Source organism: Charadrius vociferus, unplaced genomic scaffold (assembly GCF_000708025.1).
Source record: "Charadrius vociferus isolate BGI_N301 unplaced genomic scaffold, ASM70802v2 scaffold1, whole genome shotgun sequence".
NCBI lineage: Eukaryota > Metazoa > Chordata > Aves > Charadriiformes > Charadriidae > Charadrius > Charadrius vociferus.
Window position 1 is genome coordinate 2,879,472 of NW_009647680.1, and position 15,938 is coordinate 2,895,409.

The window sequence follows — 15,938 nt, forward strand, 5'->3', positions numbered from 1 at the left end:
GCTCAGGATAACATAGCTATTTTCATATGTATTCTCAGGAACAAGGCAATCTACCTTACTTATAGTCTATGTCAAGGTACCAAATATATGCTTGTAAAGGATAACTTCTAGGAAGCTAAAATCTGGAGCATATCTGAAGATACTGGTACTCCGAATAGGTCTGAATTGGAGCAGGAGTAGAATTTACTCCTAGAGGCAGAGAACAGGTTATCACTGATTTAATGAGATGAATGTAGTCTCCTATAATATCCTCAATAGAATGGTTCAAGTCATCTGGTGAATATATATCCAGGAAATTATAGGATGATACAGGAAATTATTGGCCCATCAGTGTTACTTCAGTCCCTGGGAAAGTTGTGGAATGAATCCTCCTGGGGGCTATCACAAGTCAAATGAAGCACATGATTGGGAAAAGCCAGCACAGATTCACCGAGGGCAAATCGTGCTTGACAAACCTGATCGCCTTCTGCGACAAAGTACTGTGCTCAGTTGATGAGGAACGAGAGGTGGACATTGTCTACCTGGATTTCTCCAAGGCTTTCAACATGGTTCCTCCTAGAGAAACTGACACATTATGGTCTAGATAAGTGGTCTGTGCAGTGGGTGGGGAAGTGGCTGACAGGCCGCACTCAGAGGGTGGTGGTAAATAGCTCCTCTTCAAACTGGCAACCTGTCACAAGTGGGGTCCCCCAGGGATCGGTATTGGGCCCAATGCTGTTTAATATCTCCATAAGCGATCTGAATGATGGGATCAAGTGTACCCTGATGAAGTTTGCTGATGATACCAAACTGCGTGAAGTGGACACTTCAGAAGAGAGAGTCACTCTGCTTGAAGACCTGGATAGGCTGGAAGAGTCGGCTAACAAGAACGTCATGAAGTTGAACAAGGACAGTTGTAAGGTGGAAAAAATATAATCCATGAGTGCAGCACAGGCTGGGATCCACCTGGCTGGGGAGCAGCTCTGTGGAAAGGGATCTGGGGGTCCTGGTGGACAACAAGCTCAATATGAGTGAAGACTGTGCTGCTGCAGCAAAGAAAGCCAACAGGATGCTGGGTTGCATCAGCAAGGGCATCACCAGCAGAGATAAAGAAGTCATTGTCCCACTCTACTCAGTGTTTGTCAGGCCACACCTGGAATACTGTCTTCAGTTTTGGTCCCTGCTATACAAAAAAGCTGTGGACATGCCGGATAGGGTAAGAGAAGGGCAACAAAGATGATCAAAGGACTAGGAAGACTGCCATATGAGGAAAGACTGGGAGAACAGGGTTTTTTCAGCCTTGAGAAAAGAAGGCTTAGGGGAGACCTTGTCACTGTGTTCCAGTATTTAAAGGGTGTCTACAAAGAAGATGAAGACTCTTTTTTTACAAGGAGTCACATGGAAAAGACGAGGGGTAATGGGTACAAGTTAGTCCTGGGGAGATGCTGACTGGACACAAGAGGACAATTTTTCACAATGAGAACAATCAGCCATAGGAATAATCTCCCCAGGGTGGACAAGTGGTGGACTCCCCAACATTGGACACTTTTAAGATTCAGCTGGACAGGATGCTGGGCCATCTTGTATAGACCGTGCTTTTGCCAAGAAAGGTTGGACCAGATGGTCTTTGAAGTCCCTTCCAACTTGGCTTTCTATGATATATCTGCTAAGAATAGTTGAAAACATTACAGTCTTTTAAAATGAACTGTCCTGGCTCTCTGTGAGTAGATTTGGTCTCTTAGCTCTTTGGCTGACTGTATCAAAGAGCACCGTGAATCCTTGAATTGCTTCTGCTGGTCTGTCCAAGAATAGAGCTTTACTGCAGAGAGGTCACGCCTCATGCAGTCAGTAAGTCTTGTGAAGGAAAAACCAGTTCAGAATCCAGGAGATAACTGGCAGCAAAGGGAGTGCTGCTAAGACATAGGAATTCCCCTACTACAGCTGCCAAGAGGTCCTTCAAATTTCCTGTCTCTGAGGGTATGTTTGCATTGGTTATTTCAGGGAGATGGAAGCAAACTTATTCATACTCAGAGCTGAAAAAAAGGCTGTGTGACTGTGTTAGAGCTGGATCTATGGAGAGCCTGGGTATGGTGTTGCATGCAAAGCATCACACTAACATCATCCTTTGGTTTTCCTTTTGCTCAGAACATGGGTAGAGTGGACTTGTGCCAGCTGAAATACACAATGTAAATATGTCCTTTGATTCTTCCATTACAGGTTCAAGTAAGCCCTTATACGTCTTCAACAAAACAAGTAAGCCCTTATACGTCTTCAACAAAACGCTTGTTCTGTTTCCTCAGAAGTCAATCACACCAATAGCTCCATTTATCCAGTGAAATAGAACTCGGCCTTTTATGCTAAAATATAAGTGTCTTGGAGCTGATTTTGGTGATATGCTTCCTACTCACTTATCAAGAAATGGATCATTTCATCTACAGGATAAAACAAAATTATAATCTAAAACTATCAATTAATATTGTATTTCCAGGTGTCTCAAAGGAGGATGCAAATTATCCTATAGCTGTAGAATAACCTGCCTCAGATTAGAATTCTGATCTAATGCGTAGTTGCTAGGATTTGATTTACACATGCATTAACATGATCCATGCTGTTTCTATACTCCTAAATGCATCTTTCAATACCTTGAGGTCAATAATTTCCTTACAAACTTTCTACTCCCCAAATATTTTAAAATTCTATATTCTTTAGATTTCTTCTCATCTAGAACATTCTTAGGTCTCTGATTTTCACTTTTTCCAAATTTATTTCCAAGGTTTACTTCCTTTCACTGAAGGTTACTTCCTTTTTAAAGTAATTTTCCTAATTTGCAAATGAACAATACTGGCTTTTCATTTTGGTCTTCTACTTTTGGAATTATGAACAGATTAACGAAGTCTAAAGTTATTATTTTATAAGTAACTTTGATGATTTATTTTCTCAGCTAGTTACTGTTTGAACTAAGTCTCACAGAGAAGAGGATGGAACTGGTGATGAACCTATTCTGTTTCCTCTCCAAGAAGACAAGTGCAATTAGGACTATGAGATGAGTCATGGGCACATGACTGAATAATTCTAGAAGTGATGTAGAAAGACTGGGAGTATTGATCATGTGGCGGTATTCTCTGAGAAGAGGTTTCATATCTTCATGAACAGACTTCACCTAAGCATATGGGATACCAGCTTGCAATTCAAGCTGGCAGAATGAATAAAAAGAACTTGAAACTGAGAGATGGGAAGAGAGCCTGAGAAGGAATCATATAGTTTATTCATTTAACACCCAGGGCAGGGGAAATTTGGCTTCAGGAAGGTGGTGGCAAGAAATATAGAAAATAGGAGCTCAAAGACTGAGGAGTTCAGCTGGAGTGGTAATAAGAAAAGCAGCAGAGTCAGTAAGAGAATGCCAGGAACCTACACAACAAAATAGGGAATCCAAAACCAGTGAGAAATTAAAATAAAACTTTATGGAAATAATTCTGTTAGAATGGAATTGTACCAATGATCAGAGAAAAGAAATATTAACTGAAAGGTGTATAGTCTTCATACAGGGAGGAGAGGGGAGAGGGTGGTGAGAGAATGATATCCTGGTAAAACCCAAAATTACATTGGGGAACAGCTGTAAAGACAACATGCAGGGAAGTGCGCAGAAACCTGCAGTAGGATGAGATCATCTCTGGTTTAGTAGGGAAATACTAATGGAAACAATTCAATGATGGGACACTGCAGATCCTCATATGTAAAGGAGATAGTAAACATACTAATGGCTGTTGAGTTGTGGACATACACCCAGTAGACTTCTTTAATACAGAGTCTATTTGCCAACATCCCCTGGCCTTTATTTTGATAAAGAGCAAAAACATCCCTGAAGAGCCTGTCATAGAAAACGAGGTTGTACTGAAAGCAGATGAGACTATTTTTTTTAAATTAAATGGAAGAATAAACAAACCAGACATAACTAAGAAGGGCTTTTGCACATTTTGATAAATAAAAGAAGGCAATTAGGAAAGCGAAGTCAATTGTATTGAGGAGCCTAGGGACTTGAATGTGGAGGACGCTTGGCATTTCTTCATATTAAAGACGTAAAAATAGTCAGTGGAACTTGCAACCAAGAGGGAAAAATATAAGAAAAATTTCCAGATCTAGCTGGAGGAAAAGCTGTCTCAGCAAGGATACCAGGGGCAAGAGATGAGGCTAGAAAGAATAGGAAAAGATACGTCCACCAAAGAAAACTGCTAGAGAGAGCAAAAATGGATAAAAAGGGAACTGACAAACCCTCTAAACTTAATTGGCTTTGCAAAGACTTCTAAAATTAATAAAATGCCCTTTCACCACATTAACAAAAGGAAAAAGGAAAGAGGAACTACAGGGGGAGGGGGAATCTGAAAATCTGAACTGAATCAACTGAAAATCAATCTGAAAATGACTGCTGGTCTGAAGAAACATTTTGCTACAGTTTTTAATAAGTACAACAATGGTGGGCTGGGGGACAGGGTAGGCTGTTGGGTGAGGAGTTAACATATCTACAATAAAGCAAAAATTTCAGAGAGATGGAATATACTTGATGGCAGGAATTTTTCAACATCTCTTATGTCGCAGACAGTATCATGGGTTCTGAAAGGACAGAGCGCTACGTGTGGGACCTGTAAAAAGTGGTTGAATATGTTCTCTGGTCCTCACTGCCAGTAGGGAAATGCCGATTTCTCCCAGGCTGTGACACAGTGCTTGGTTCCCACACGCATCCCAAAGAGCAATTTTGCCCTGATTCACGCGCAGCTGTGGTGCTATCACACTTTACTACCCATTTCCTCCTCCCTTGCTATGGTGCTGGCACAACTGCTGGGGTTTTTCTTGCATGAATGGTGCTAGCAATAAGTCAGAAAACAATTAGTCAGGGAGCAATGAGAAAACTAAAACAGTATTGCCACCTCTGGAAGACTGATTTGTCTACCGTATAGTATGTGCTAACATGGCACTTGTATTTAAGGTGGTGAATCAGCTGCAAAGGAAGAATGAATCCAGAAATATCTGGGCTTTTTTATCTCATCTTAATTGTAGGCAAGGCTGCAAAAACAAATTTTGAAGGAAAAGAAAATTAAAGATGCAGGTGAAGACAAATGGAATAAAATTCAATGTCAGGTTATACAAAGTGTCTGTACTAACTAATCTGATCATCTTTATTTAATAAAAGCTGGACTTGGACTTTCTGTACCTGGGAGGTTGCTCTAAACTGATCAAGCCTTGGAAGCACATACGCTAGGGTACCACACACAGTCTGTTGCTACCACTGCCTGGATGGCGATGAAAGAAAACTATTGGACCAGAGGGAGACAACCTACATTGAACTAATTTTGTCTGATTCAGAAGTATTATGTCACAAAACACAAAAAGAACTAATGAAATTTTGTGATAATACAAAGTTGAGAGCCCACATTGATACAGGGAAATGTCAAAATCTTTTTTTTCCTTGACAACTGAAAGAGCAGAAAGTGAAGAGAGCAAAATAGCATGAGGTATGAGATCAGGTACTAAAGGAATAATAATTCTGTGGACTGAAAAGACAAAAGAAAAAATAAGACCTGCATTAGTAAGTGACTGCATCAAGAAGAATAATCTGTATGATGTTGTCACCTAAAAGGAAAATGTGGCTCCATGGCACACCAGGTCTGTTTTGTCCATCCAGGGAAGGACAGAACAAGATAGAATGTTAATATTATTTTCCTGAAGGTATTGTTGGTACTTCATCTATATTATTGTGAACAGTTCAATCTTCTCTTGTTCAAGACAGATTAATTCACCTGGGATAGGTGAACGGAAAGACCTAAAACAAAGAGGAAATTAAGAGTCTGGTTAATTAGAAGAAACTAAAAGCATTTGGCTTGTTTAACATGGAAAAACAAAAGTTAAGTGATAAATATATGTGCATATTCTCCATTAATACAGCACAAGAGTTGTCACCAGGTAGAGAAATGATCCTCTGAAGTTAAATGACAATTATAGTTCTAGAAATAAAAATATCCACTGTAAATTAGCGACTTATAAGCACAAAGTTAAAAGAAAAAAATGTTTGAACCATAGTATTATTACAAAGATATAGAAGAGCTTCATTTTAAGTGTCGGGTTCAATGAACTTTTGTGAATGTTGAAGTTCTGTTCCCCTGAATTTCTCAGTATTGAGCAGCTTCAAGGCTAGAGATCCTGAACGTGAGAGAGAATGTGAAGGCCAAATACACACAGTCCCAGGGCTAAGAAGTCCATGGATCCAGAGTTCAAGAAGTCGGGAGTACAAAAGCTGAAACCATAAGAGTGGGATCTCATGCTCTGTTCATCAAAATACGTTCTTGTCAGCATCACTGCTGATATTAAAAGACAATTTTGCCAAGAGGTTTCAGGGCGCAGGAAGCATATTGAACACTGCAGTTGTATTGGTAATAATTTTTTTTTTTTTAATGTCAGTCTTATTTGGATCAATATGATCCCTTGGAGGACAGGTGGTGAGGGAGAGGAAAGTATGCAACTTTAAAAATAGAACTTGACAAGTTACTAGAAGAATTACATGATAACTTCTGACTTCATATGTTGATTTCTTCTCACCTAAATGTAGGTGACTACATTGAGATAGTCCCTCTTGTGTTTATTTGCTTTTGGTGGAGAGAAATAAACACTTTTACAGGCTGAATCATGTCATCCTAATGTAGATTTAAAAAATAAATTAGATTAACTATGCCCTACAAAAGCTTATTTTTTCTCCATTGATTATAAAGGGAACGCAAGGGAAGAAGTTCAGAAACAGGTATCTCCACTGTTCTAAGAGATGAATTCCACCCCAGGAGACAACTGTCCTCTATCCCAGGGGACAGGAACAATAAAAGGGGAGGAATAAAGGAAAGAAAGAGAACTGGTGGGGCCAAAGAGATGAAGAATAACTGAAAACAGCATATAACAATGGAGAAAACATACCCTCAGCTATATTACGGAGATGTGAATTGAAGGCCATGGAAAGAGAAACAGCATGGAGAAAGAGTACAAGACTTGGTTATATTGCCAAACATGCTTATTTAGTAGATAGACAACTACCAAAATTGCAATTCTATGCGCAGGAATGTTTAATTTCGTATGGATGTACATACGAGAAGTATTGTCCCTCTCTACAGCCACACACACATTAGATAGAACTAAACATGCAAATAAACCCATGTTCTTACAGGCAAAAGAAACATGAAATTTCATTTAATTTGTGTTGCAACAGCACCTTGCCCTTTGAAGTCTCATTGTGCTGTGTTAGCTGTTATATATAGAAAGGAAAATAGTGGAGAGAGTGAAGAGGGTTGACACAATGCACTAAAAATATTACTTTCTGCTAATGTATTCTTTGGCAGTCCACCAAGGTTAATATTAGGCCTTCTGCCAAAAGTCAAAAGGTCCCAAGTCGTCACTACTATTTGAAATTATATTGAGTTAATGTGCCTACTTCTCACCTCTTGATGACTTTATGCTGGCTTTAAGGCCAATGAAATAAAAATGCTTTGCTTTAACTCTCTCCTGCGGGAGATGCCTTGCCAGTTCCCACCCTCTAAAGTGCTTCCTACTGGGTTCTTATACCAGCCCATAATGTTATGATTATAGCTATGGCTATACAAATGTATCCTCAAATTCTTAAAAGCATCTAGTGGTTTTGATTGACTTGATGCACCTTCAGGATACTTGACCATCCAGCAGTAATTGTTGAGTACATGTAAACTTCAGCACTTCAAAAAAGTAGCACTTTAAAAGCTGCCTTCAACTGGGCATGTTTAATTGAAGTCACCCAAAATCAATAGTTGCTTTTGAAAATCCAGAACCCATTTGACATTTCAAATAGAAAGACAGGCTAAATTATTTTATTATTTCCGTATACAAAGTTTTATTTAATTTTGTAGTGTATTGGACAAAGTTATTCCCTTCCAAAATTAGGAACGATAAAAGCATTAATTTCTGTAAATTAAATCACTTTTAGAGATTAGAAGTTGCTCAGCCTCTCACAGGAAGACTGAGTGCAGTTATGTAAGAAGACAAGCATGTTGATTCATACAAATTATGCTATGCATTACTTGGAAGAGCCTTCACAAATTTTCCCCTCCCCTCCAAAACCAGATTTAAACATGGGAAAGAGGCTTCTGTATGCTATGAAACAATCCTTCTGCTGGAAGGCTGGCAAAATTCCCACTGTTTAAGGAGTGAATGAGGAAATCTCTAAAAGCACCAATCCTACCCATTCTCCATTTCTCTCCTGCTAAGCATAATACTTACCAATATAAAGGCTAACAGGTCATTTTATTTCACTCCACTCTTGTGCCTCATAATAGCATTAAAATAGATTTGCTTTTGATCACACTTTAATTTTAAGGAGAGTGATGCATAATTACATTATTTGCAATTATCAGTTTTCACTGTAAAGCCTAGGACAGAATAGTGTTGATAAATCCTGGAAATATGCTAAAGACCTGTTTTGCTTTCTCAAGGGAAGATTATTATTTGTACTAGGAAAGTGGGCAGAGCTGCTTAATTTATTCTTCATACACCTGTGGCTTATTTGAAGTCCCAGACTTTCATCCCTATCCAAGAAAATCTCTCATTAGCTTCTTCAAAGAGAATTGAGTGTTCATGGTGTTATAGCTCTTCCTTTTTTATTTGGTCATCTGGACACCCTGTCTCTTGTCACAACCATTCCACTAGCTTCATCTTGTCCCTCTCTGACATCCCTTATTACAAGTCTAACCCCTTTAATGCCATTTTTCCTCACCATTACACTTTCTACCACATCCACTCGCCTTGTGAGTATGAACATGTTTTTTCTATTTTGTTCAGGAAGGAAAACCTGTAAGTCCACCTGCTTGTCCATCTTCTTTCTTTGTCAGGGGCTAAGGGCTCCCAAGCAGTGCCTTAGCTCTCCACCACCTCCCCATTCCCTCCATCACTCCACCTACATCAGTTTGCAGTCCTCTGCTCCTTCCTTAAGAAATTTTCTCTTGAAAGACCTCTGTGGACATTTGCCAAATTATCCTCTTTCAGCTTCATCCCCAAGAACCATCTCTCCCTGATGGAAAACTGGCAATTTAAAAGGTATTTAACTTTATGAAGATTATGCAGAAGGAACTCCCTGCTATTCTTCATGATACTTATCAAAGATGAAGAGATCCTTGGGACAGGGTCAGTGACATCATATTAAGGAGGATCCTAGAAGGAGATGAGTTAGTAAGTATTTGAATTAGATAAGACGACCACGTCTTATTTCAACAGTCTTAGGACGCCACTGAGCACCTTGATCAGTATTTTGAAACTTATTCTTCCAGAGATCACTCTCTTCCAGTCCAACCCCTCCCCTCTGCTGTCGTTTGAAGGAAAGAAACCTTTCAGAAGAACGCCCCTCTCTTGCTCCCCGCCTCGGCCGGGATTTGATGCCTTGGATTGCCCGCGCTCCCAGTGAGAGCCTCTTCCCTGGGCGCTCCCCGGCACGAATCCCTCCGGGAACGCGCCCTCCCCCGGCACCCAGGGGCCGGGAGGGCGTCGGTGACTCACGGGGGGCTCCCGAGGGACAGAGGCGTGGGGGGAGCTCCCTCCCCCGCCGCCGCGGTGCGCCCAACTCCGCTCCGCCCAGAGCTCCCGGCGCTGCTGGTTACCGGGGGATGCCGCCTTCCCCGGCACGGCACCGCCTCAGGCGTCACCGACCTCGGTACGGCTCCGCTGCCCTCGGTACCGGCTTGGCTCCCTTGAACCTACAGCCTAAGTACGAGCCAAAGGGCCGCGCCCCGTGCCCCCAGCAGCTCCCTCCCCGTTTCTTCCCTTGCTCACCCAAACCGCACTTTCAGACGTCCTCAAATTCGGCGCTGCTCCGTGGGGTGTTATGGCTCAGCCCCACGGACGTGTGACCCGCCGGCATCCCTCGCACGCAGTGAGATGTGTAACGGGTGATTGGGGAGAGGAAGTAACATCCCTCCGTAAGCTGCGTCTGTTCCTAAACATCATTTAACTTAAAACAAGGGCAAACGAGTGCCTGCTTCCACGAAAGCGCTCGGGAAGGGACACCCATAAAAAAACAAACAAACAAAAAAACCCCACCAAACACAAAAAACAAACAGAAAACACCCGGGAGAAAACAAGTCAGCAGCTCTCTCTCCTTCCTTCCCCACGGTGAGGGAGCACCCCGCTGTCTCTTCTTGCGTGTGGTGCCGGACCCGGCAGGAGGCAGAGCCAGTAGATGCTGTGCATCTGACTTCCCTCAGCTCTCAAAGTTTTGTCACCCGGACCTGCGTTGCGCACCGCAAAACGGTGGCATTCAAGACCCGAAGAAGCCAGCAGTTTCGGCAACTGCTTGGTGCTATGAATACTTCAGTAGATACACCACTATTTCGGGGGGTAGCACCTTATACTGCACCAATACCCACCAGCCAGACGAGCAGCAGCCTAACTCAGCGCATCACCCAACAACCCGCTGGCAGACCGCAGCCGGCGGCATCAGCTGGGAAAGCGGGGGGGAGGGAACGAGTGTCCGCATGCAGTGGGACAGACGTGAATCGGGTAAGGAGTTGGCCGGATAGAGGGAGGCAAATCCATGAAGATTGCTGCTGACTACAGAGTTTTGTAGTTTGAAACACGTGAGTCCAGCAACAATGAGGAAGCAAATCAGTTTAGCAAATAAAACACGCAGAGCCACATTTTAGCACACACAAAGAAAAACTATAGACACGATTCAAGGAAAACACCCCACTTTATTGGCTGATTTCTGGTTGAAGGCTATTCGGTGTGGAGACAAGAAAGTCGATGTCGTGAACGACTATCGTGTACTCCGATGAAGACTCCGGGGCGTGGGCTGAGCCGCCTTCCCGCACACGCACAGCGCCGCATCTTCGGAAGTACTCTTCAGCAAGTTTTAAAGTTCCTTCTTTCTTTCTCCGACCGTTTTGGGCTCGCTCTTTCTCTCCGGTATTTTAATCGGATGGCACCCATTCCCTTTATCAGTAGCTCCACGGAGACTAGACAATGCCTTTTTAAAAGCCACTTAATGACCCGCATTCCCCCCTTTAAGGGCTAGGGCAGGACAGGGCACAGGCTAAGGGGAGCGTGGGGGCGATATATTCGGCAGGACCGCCACAGGCCCGAGCGCTGGGAGGTCCCCGCCCACATTATCGGCCGAGCACCGATAGAGGGGGGCTCTTTGGTCCCCCGCCTTTAGCAGGTGGCCCGCCCCGGACGCTACAAGCAGGCTAGTCCCCTCGGGGCAGCCAGAGGCGGGAAACCAGGAGGACCGTGGGGCTCCGGGCGCCGCCGCCGCGGTGGGGGCCGCGGCTCCAGCCCTTACCTGAGTTCCTGAGCTTGCGGTTCTTGAAGACGGAGACGATGACCAGCAGGTTGCCCAAGATGTCCACCACGGTGGTGAAGATGAGCACACCGGAGAGCACCGTCACCACCCAGGCGGGCCGCGGGGCACCCGCCGCCTCCCGCTCCGCCAAGCCGAAGCGGCTTTCCCCCCCCGGGGCACAGCAGTTCCTCAGGGAGCCATTCTCCAGCATCGCTGACACCCGGCGCGACGCTGCGCTCCGACCACCTCCCCACCGTACCCGCCCGGCGCGGCGACCCCGCTGACTGACCGCGCGGGCGGGCGGGAAGGCTTTTAACGGCCGCGCCGCGGGCGCTGCCCCTCCCGCTCCCCCGCCGAGCTGCCGGGGCGGGGCTAGGGGCGGGGCTAGCGCCCAACACCCCCTCCCGGAGCCAGTAGGGGGAAGGCCGGGGGGCGGGCATTACGCCTGGACCACGCCCCCCGGCCACGCCCACGGCGGTTGAGGGAGGGAGCCGCCCCTCGGCGGGGTGAGGGGATCCCGCCGGCGGCGGGCGGCGGAGGCGGCTCTCGGGGGCAGCGGAGGCGGCCGCGCTCGGTCACCCCCGGTGGCGGCTTGCGGGGCTGGAGAAACGGGAGAGCCGCGGGCGGCGAAGAGCCGGCGGGGAAACTCCCTCCTCAGCAGCCTCCCGCCCCGCTTGGCTGCAGGCCGCTCCCCGCCGCCGGGCTCGGCCGCACCCCGCCTCTCGCCGCGGCGGTGAAACGGCGGGGGGGGTGTGGATTTTTTTTCCCTCGAGGCTCGGTCCGGTGTGTTGCCGGCCGGGCAAGGCCCAGGGAAGCCCCTTCCCCTCGCCGCCTGCCGGGCCTGGTGCACCCAGGTGGGATTTTGTGGTGCATTCCCTCCTTTAGTGTGGGCGACAGATCGCCGTGGCCCTGCGTTTGGCGTTGGAGCGGAACAGTCTGTCAGTCCAAGACTAAGGGCAACAACGCCCGTAGGGAGGTCACTGCAAAAGTCGTGGACAGGACACACTCCAAACCGACGTTAACTAAAATGTGTATATTCCAGAGGTTTTTCCTCTTAAACTGCAGGAGTACAGCACAGACTTCACTGTGAGACAAAGTTTGGAACGTATAGCTTCATTTAGGATCCCAATGTGACAGGTGCTGTATGCTTATTTGCATTAAATAAGGGAGATGCAGGTGACAAAGGAGGACAGACCTCCATGCCTGGCCGCCAGCGTGGCTGGCACAGTTAGCAGGTGCCACTGACTGTGTATCTGTGGGGTCATGTAGTGTCTGCTGACAATTAGGGCTGCTCACAGCAGACAGAAGGGTTTTGTGTCCTACTTTACATTTTGTTCAGGCCAGCCGGGCCACACTAGATCGTTCTCCTGCTTCCAGGTTTTGCGCACTTTTGAAGATGCTGCAGGAGCTACACCTGCAGGAGAGGTCACTGTGTAGCTGTATTCTGCCTCTCTCTGTCTGCTCAGCACAGAGGAAGGTATGCCCCATAGTTTTTCAACAATTAGGTCTTGAGATAGCCTGCTCGTTGAGTTAATTTGGAAAAATGGGGCAAGTTTCAGTCCTTTCCAACAGTAAATACTTTATTATGGCACGCTGCGTCTTTCAGACATACCTCTACACAAGTGTGCACTGATGTAATCAAAATATTACAAATTATTGTGTGAACTTCTTCCAACTTAGAAATAGTTTATGGTTGTTCAATTTAAATGTATTCCTAATCAATTTTAGATATACTAAAGTAGTCCTGGTTGGAACTAACATAAAAGCATATATGTAGATTTTTGCACCAGTCTTATTTACACTGATTTAAAAAAATAATCATATCTCAGATGCTTTCTGTTTAACATAGACAATATGTAAGGCATCATGATCTTCTTCAACCTACACATGGAGTTATCATGGTTTCATTGCTTGAACCAAAGGAGGACTATCTTCGGAGAATTATCACACCCTCGTAGTTATTTTGTGGCTCTGCCATAGGAAAGAAATAATTGCACACTTGACAGAACAGGTTTGTTCTCGATGGAAGCAAAAGTTTACTTGATTTTTCTTATTCTTCCTCCAGAAATTTAAAAGGAAGCTTATCCAAGGAAATGCCTAGTTTCTGTATTTGTCAGTGCAAAGAAGGATTTTTTCTCCAGTGAATAACAATCTACCCTTAAGAAGAACTTTTGTGTTACAGTGTCTCCCTTTATCTACCTCTCTTCCAATTTCCCTTTTCAGAAAGTTGGTATCCTCCCCACCCGTTATCTATGTACTACTCTAATCTTATTGACTTATTATGGAAAACTAGCAGATATTATCATTTATTTTCATGCCTTGGGCTCTTTCTGGGCTTCTTTCCAGAGTCTGTATAAGTGCTTTTAGGAGAAATGTACCATTTTGTTGTCTGTTATTACTACAGGATTTATCTTTAACTGTTTGTCAAAAGCTTAAACCGTCCCTGAGCATAAATGTGACTTTTGAAGGCAGGCTTTGCTCCTGGCATTCTCCAAGTTTGCAGTTCATCCACACAAGAGAGACACTATGTATTTTCCCCGCCACGCGCAATTGTTAAGTATCATCACTCATTTTGTTTTATAGCTCCCAAAAGTGTGCCAAGTGATTTAGAGAAAAATTAGAAAGCTATAGCCTGAACTTGGCCTGAAGTATGAGCCTGCTACAAAATGTGAAATAAAATAAGCGTTGCTGGCTTTGTAGCAACAGTCTGTCTTTTGTGTCTGCGCTGGCATTTGACAGTGGAAAAACAAGGAGGTAGGAATCAAAATGGTAGCCTTTCTGCCTCAGCAACCTGTAAAGAGCATGTTCTTCATCTGATCTGAATTCCCAATCTCTTCATTTATATCAGTAACACAGGTCTGAATTCTTATTTAGAGTTATCTACAGATGGGTAAATTATAAATGTGAATCTTTTTGCTTTTTAAATGATTGATTAAACTCAAATGAACAATCTATGGATGGTCTTACTCAACTTTTTAGTAGCCTTATTTAAAATTAATTTATCTTTGAAAGTGAAATGCGTATTTAAGCCTATTGATTGTTATGGTTAATATGAAATAACCCATTGTTGCAGAAAGCAGTCCATCTCAAAGAAAGGCGTATGTTCTTCAGAGCTGGATTTTTAAGACCTTTATTTTTTTAAGTTTTGGGGAATTTTCTTCTCATTCTATGTGGAGGAAAAGTAACTGTTCTGTGTTTCTTTTTGAAAGCAATCTAAGTTTTCTAAGGCAAACTATATTTGTGTTGCGGGATAAGACCGGGAATTTCCCGGATGGTGAAACAATCAAATATTCCATCCATCGTTCTGCTGCTGAAGGCTGTGCTCTTGTTTGCCTTTTTTTTTTTTTTTTCTATTCTGAAGACAAATGACTGCTTCCTGGAGATGCATTCATGCACTTTATTTTCTGTGTTTTGTTGATTTGATTTTTTGAAGGGACTTATCTTTAATTGGTCACAGAAATCAAACCTCTTCATGAACATGAATGAAATTTCAGGACAGAGGTTCCTATTGGTGAAATATCTTGAATTTTGGGTATCCCAGTAGAACAGAAGAAGAAATTATGTCTCTGCTATGTTTGTTATATCATCACGCGTTTCTACAAGACCAAAGGGCACTTAGAGCTAAGATACAGTCTCCAAATAATGTTACTACTTTTAACTGTCTCAGTTTGAGTTGTTTTCACATGGCAGTAGCTGGAGTTTGGACTTCTATACTTCTTCCATTTCTATCCAGTTTTGTTTTTTAAAAAATAGTTCTGTATATATTTTTGAGTCAACTCCAGCCCAAGTACCATTGTTTAAATGAAAGACCATTTGCCTGTCCACTGCTGTCTTGAGCCTGTACAGAAAAGTTGTATCTCATTTTATAAAGAAGAGCTATCTTCTCCGCAGAAACAGAAGATCCATTTAGTAACATTTTCCTGTCTGAGTTTCATCTTTCCCTGTGCAATGTTAATACTTTTTATGTAGAAATCAAAGCCTCAGTTGGGGAATGGTTATTTTGTTGTCCATAATTTTCCAGCCCTTTTTTCCTGCTGGAAATTGCCCATAAAATGAGATCTGCCATCTAATTCTCAATGATTTATGGGTATTTTATTCACACTGAGTTTTCATGCCACATAACAGGATCCCTTTGCTGTGAACTGTCCATAAAAAGAGTTACTTGGGTTTGAAACTTTAAATAGATTGGACAAAACAAAGAGAGGGAGCGGAAAGGGATTTAGTTGGGTACATCTCAATCTAAGAGAGAAAGAGATCTGCTTCCAAAGGTCTGTGTGTGCTCATTGTACTGTCATCATTGGATAGGTGTTGAAGGTAGATAAATAGATTAATAGATAATCTTGTGCGTCTCATGCTTTTCTAACATGGACGCACTAGGTTGGAATGGAAGAAACTGACTTTCATTTGTGACCCAAATTAATACTTGAACTTACATGTTTCAGGGGTGAAAGGCTAATTCCATAATCCCACAAAACTCTTTGACTAATCCTTTTTAAGATGAAAAACAGAGCCAGAAGAAAATAATTGGTTTATATTATTAAAGGGAGCTACCGCAATCCCTTGTTCATGTAGCATACAGGTGCTGTTATCTCTGTCCTTCAGTTTGTTTTGTGAGCAGCTGCTGGTT

At 43.5% G+C, this 15,938-nt stretch overlaps 1 protein-coding gene across 1 annotated transcript in view; it reads right to left on the minus strand.

Moving 5' to 3' along the window:
* The window catches only part of MTNR1B (melatonin receptor 1B), a 29,337-nt gene extending 17,815 nt beyond the window's left edge, over positions 1-11,522 (minus strand). The window contains exon 1 of the mRNA XM_009881182.1: positions 11,312-11,522. Within this exon, the coding sequence (XP_009879484.1) occupies positions 11,312-11,522 (211 nt within the window). The remainder of the gene's footprint in view (positions 1-11,311) is intronic.
* Positions 11,523-15,938: the final 4,416 nt, after the last annotated feature.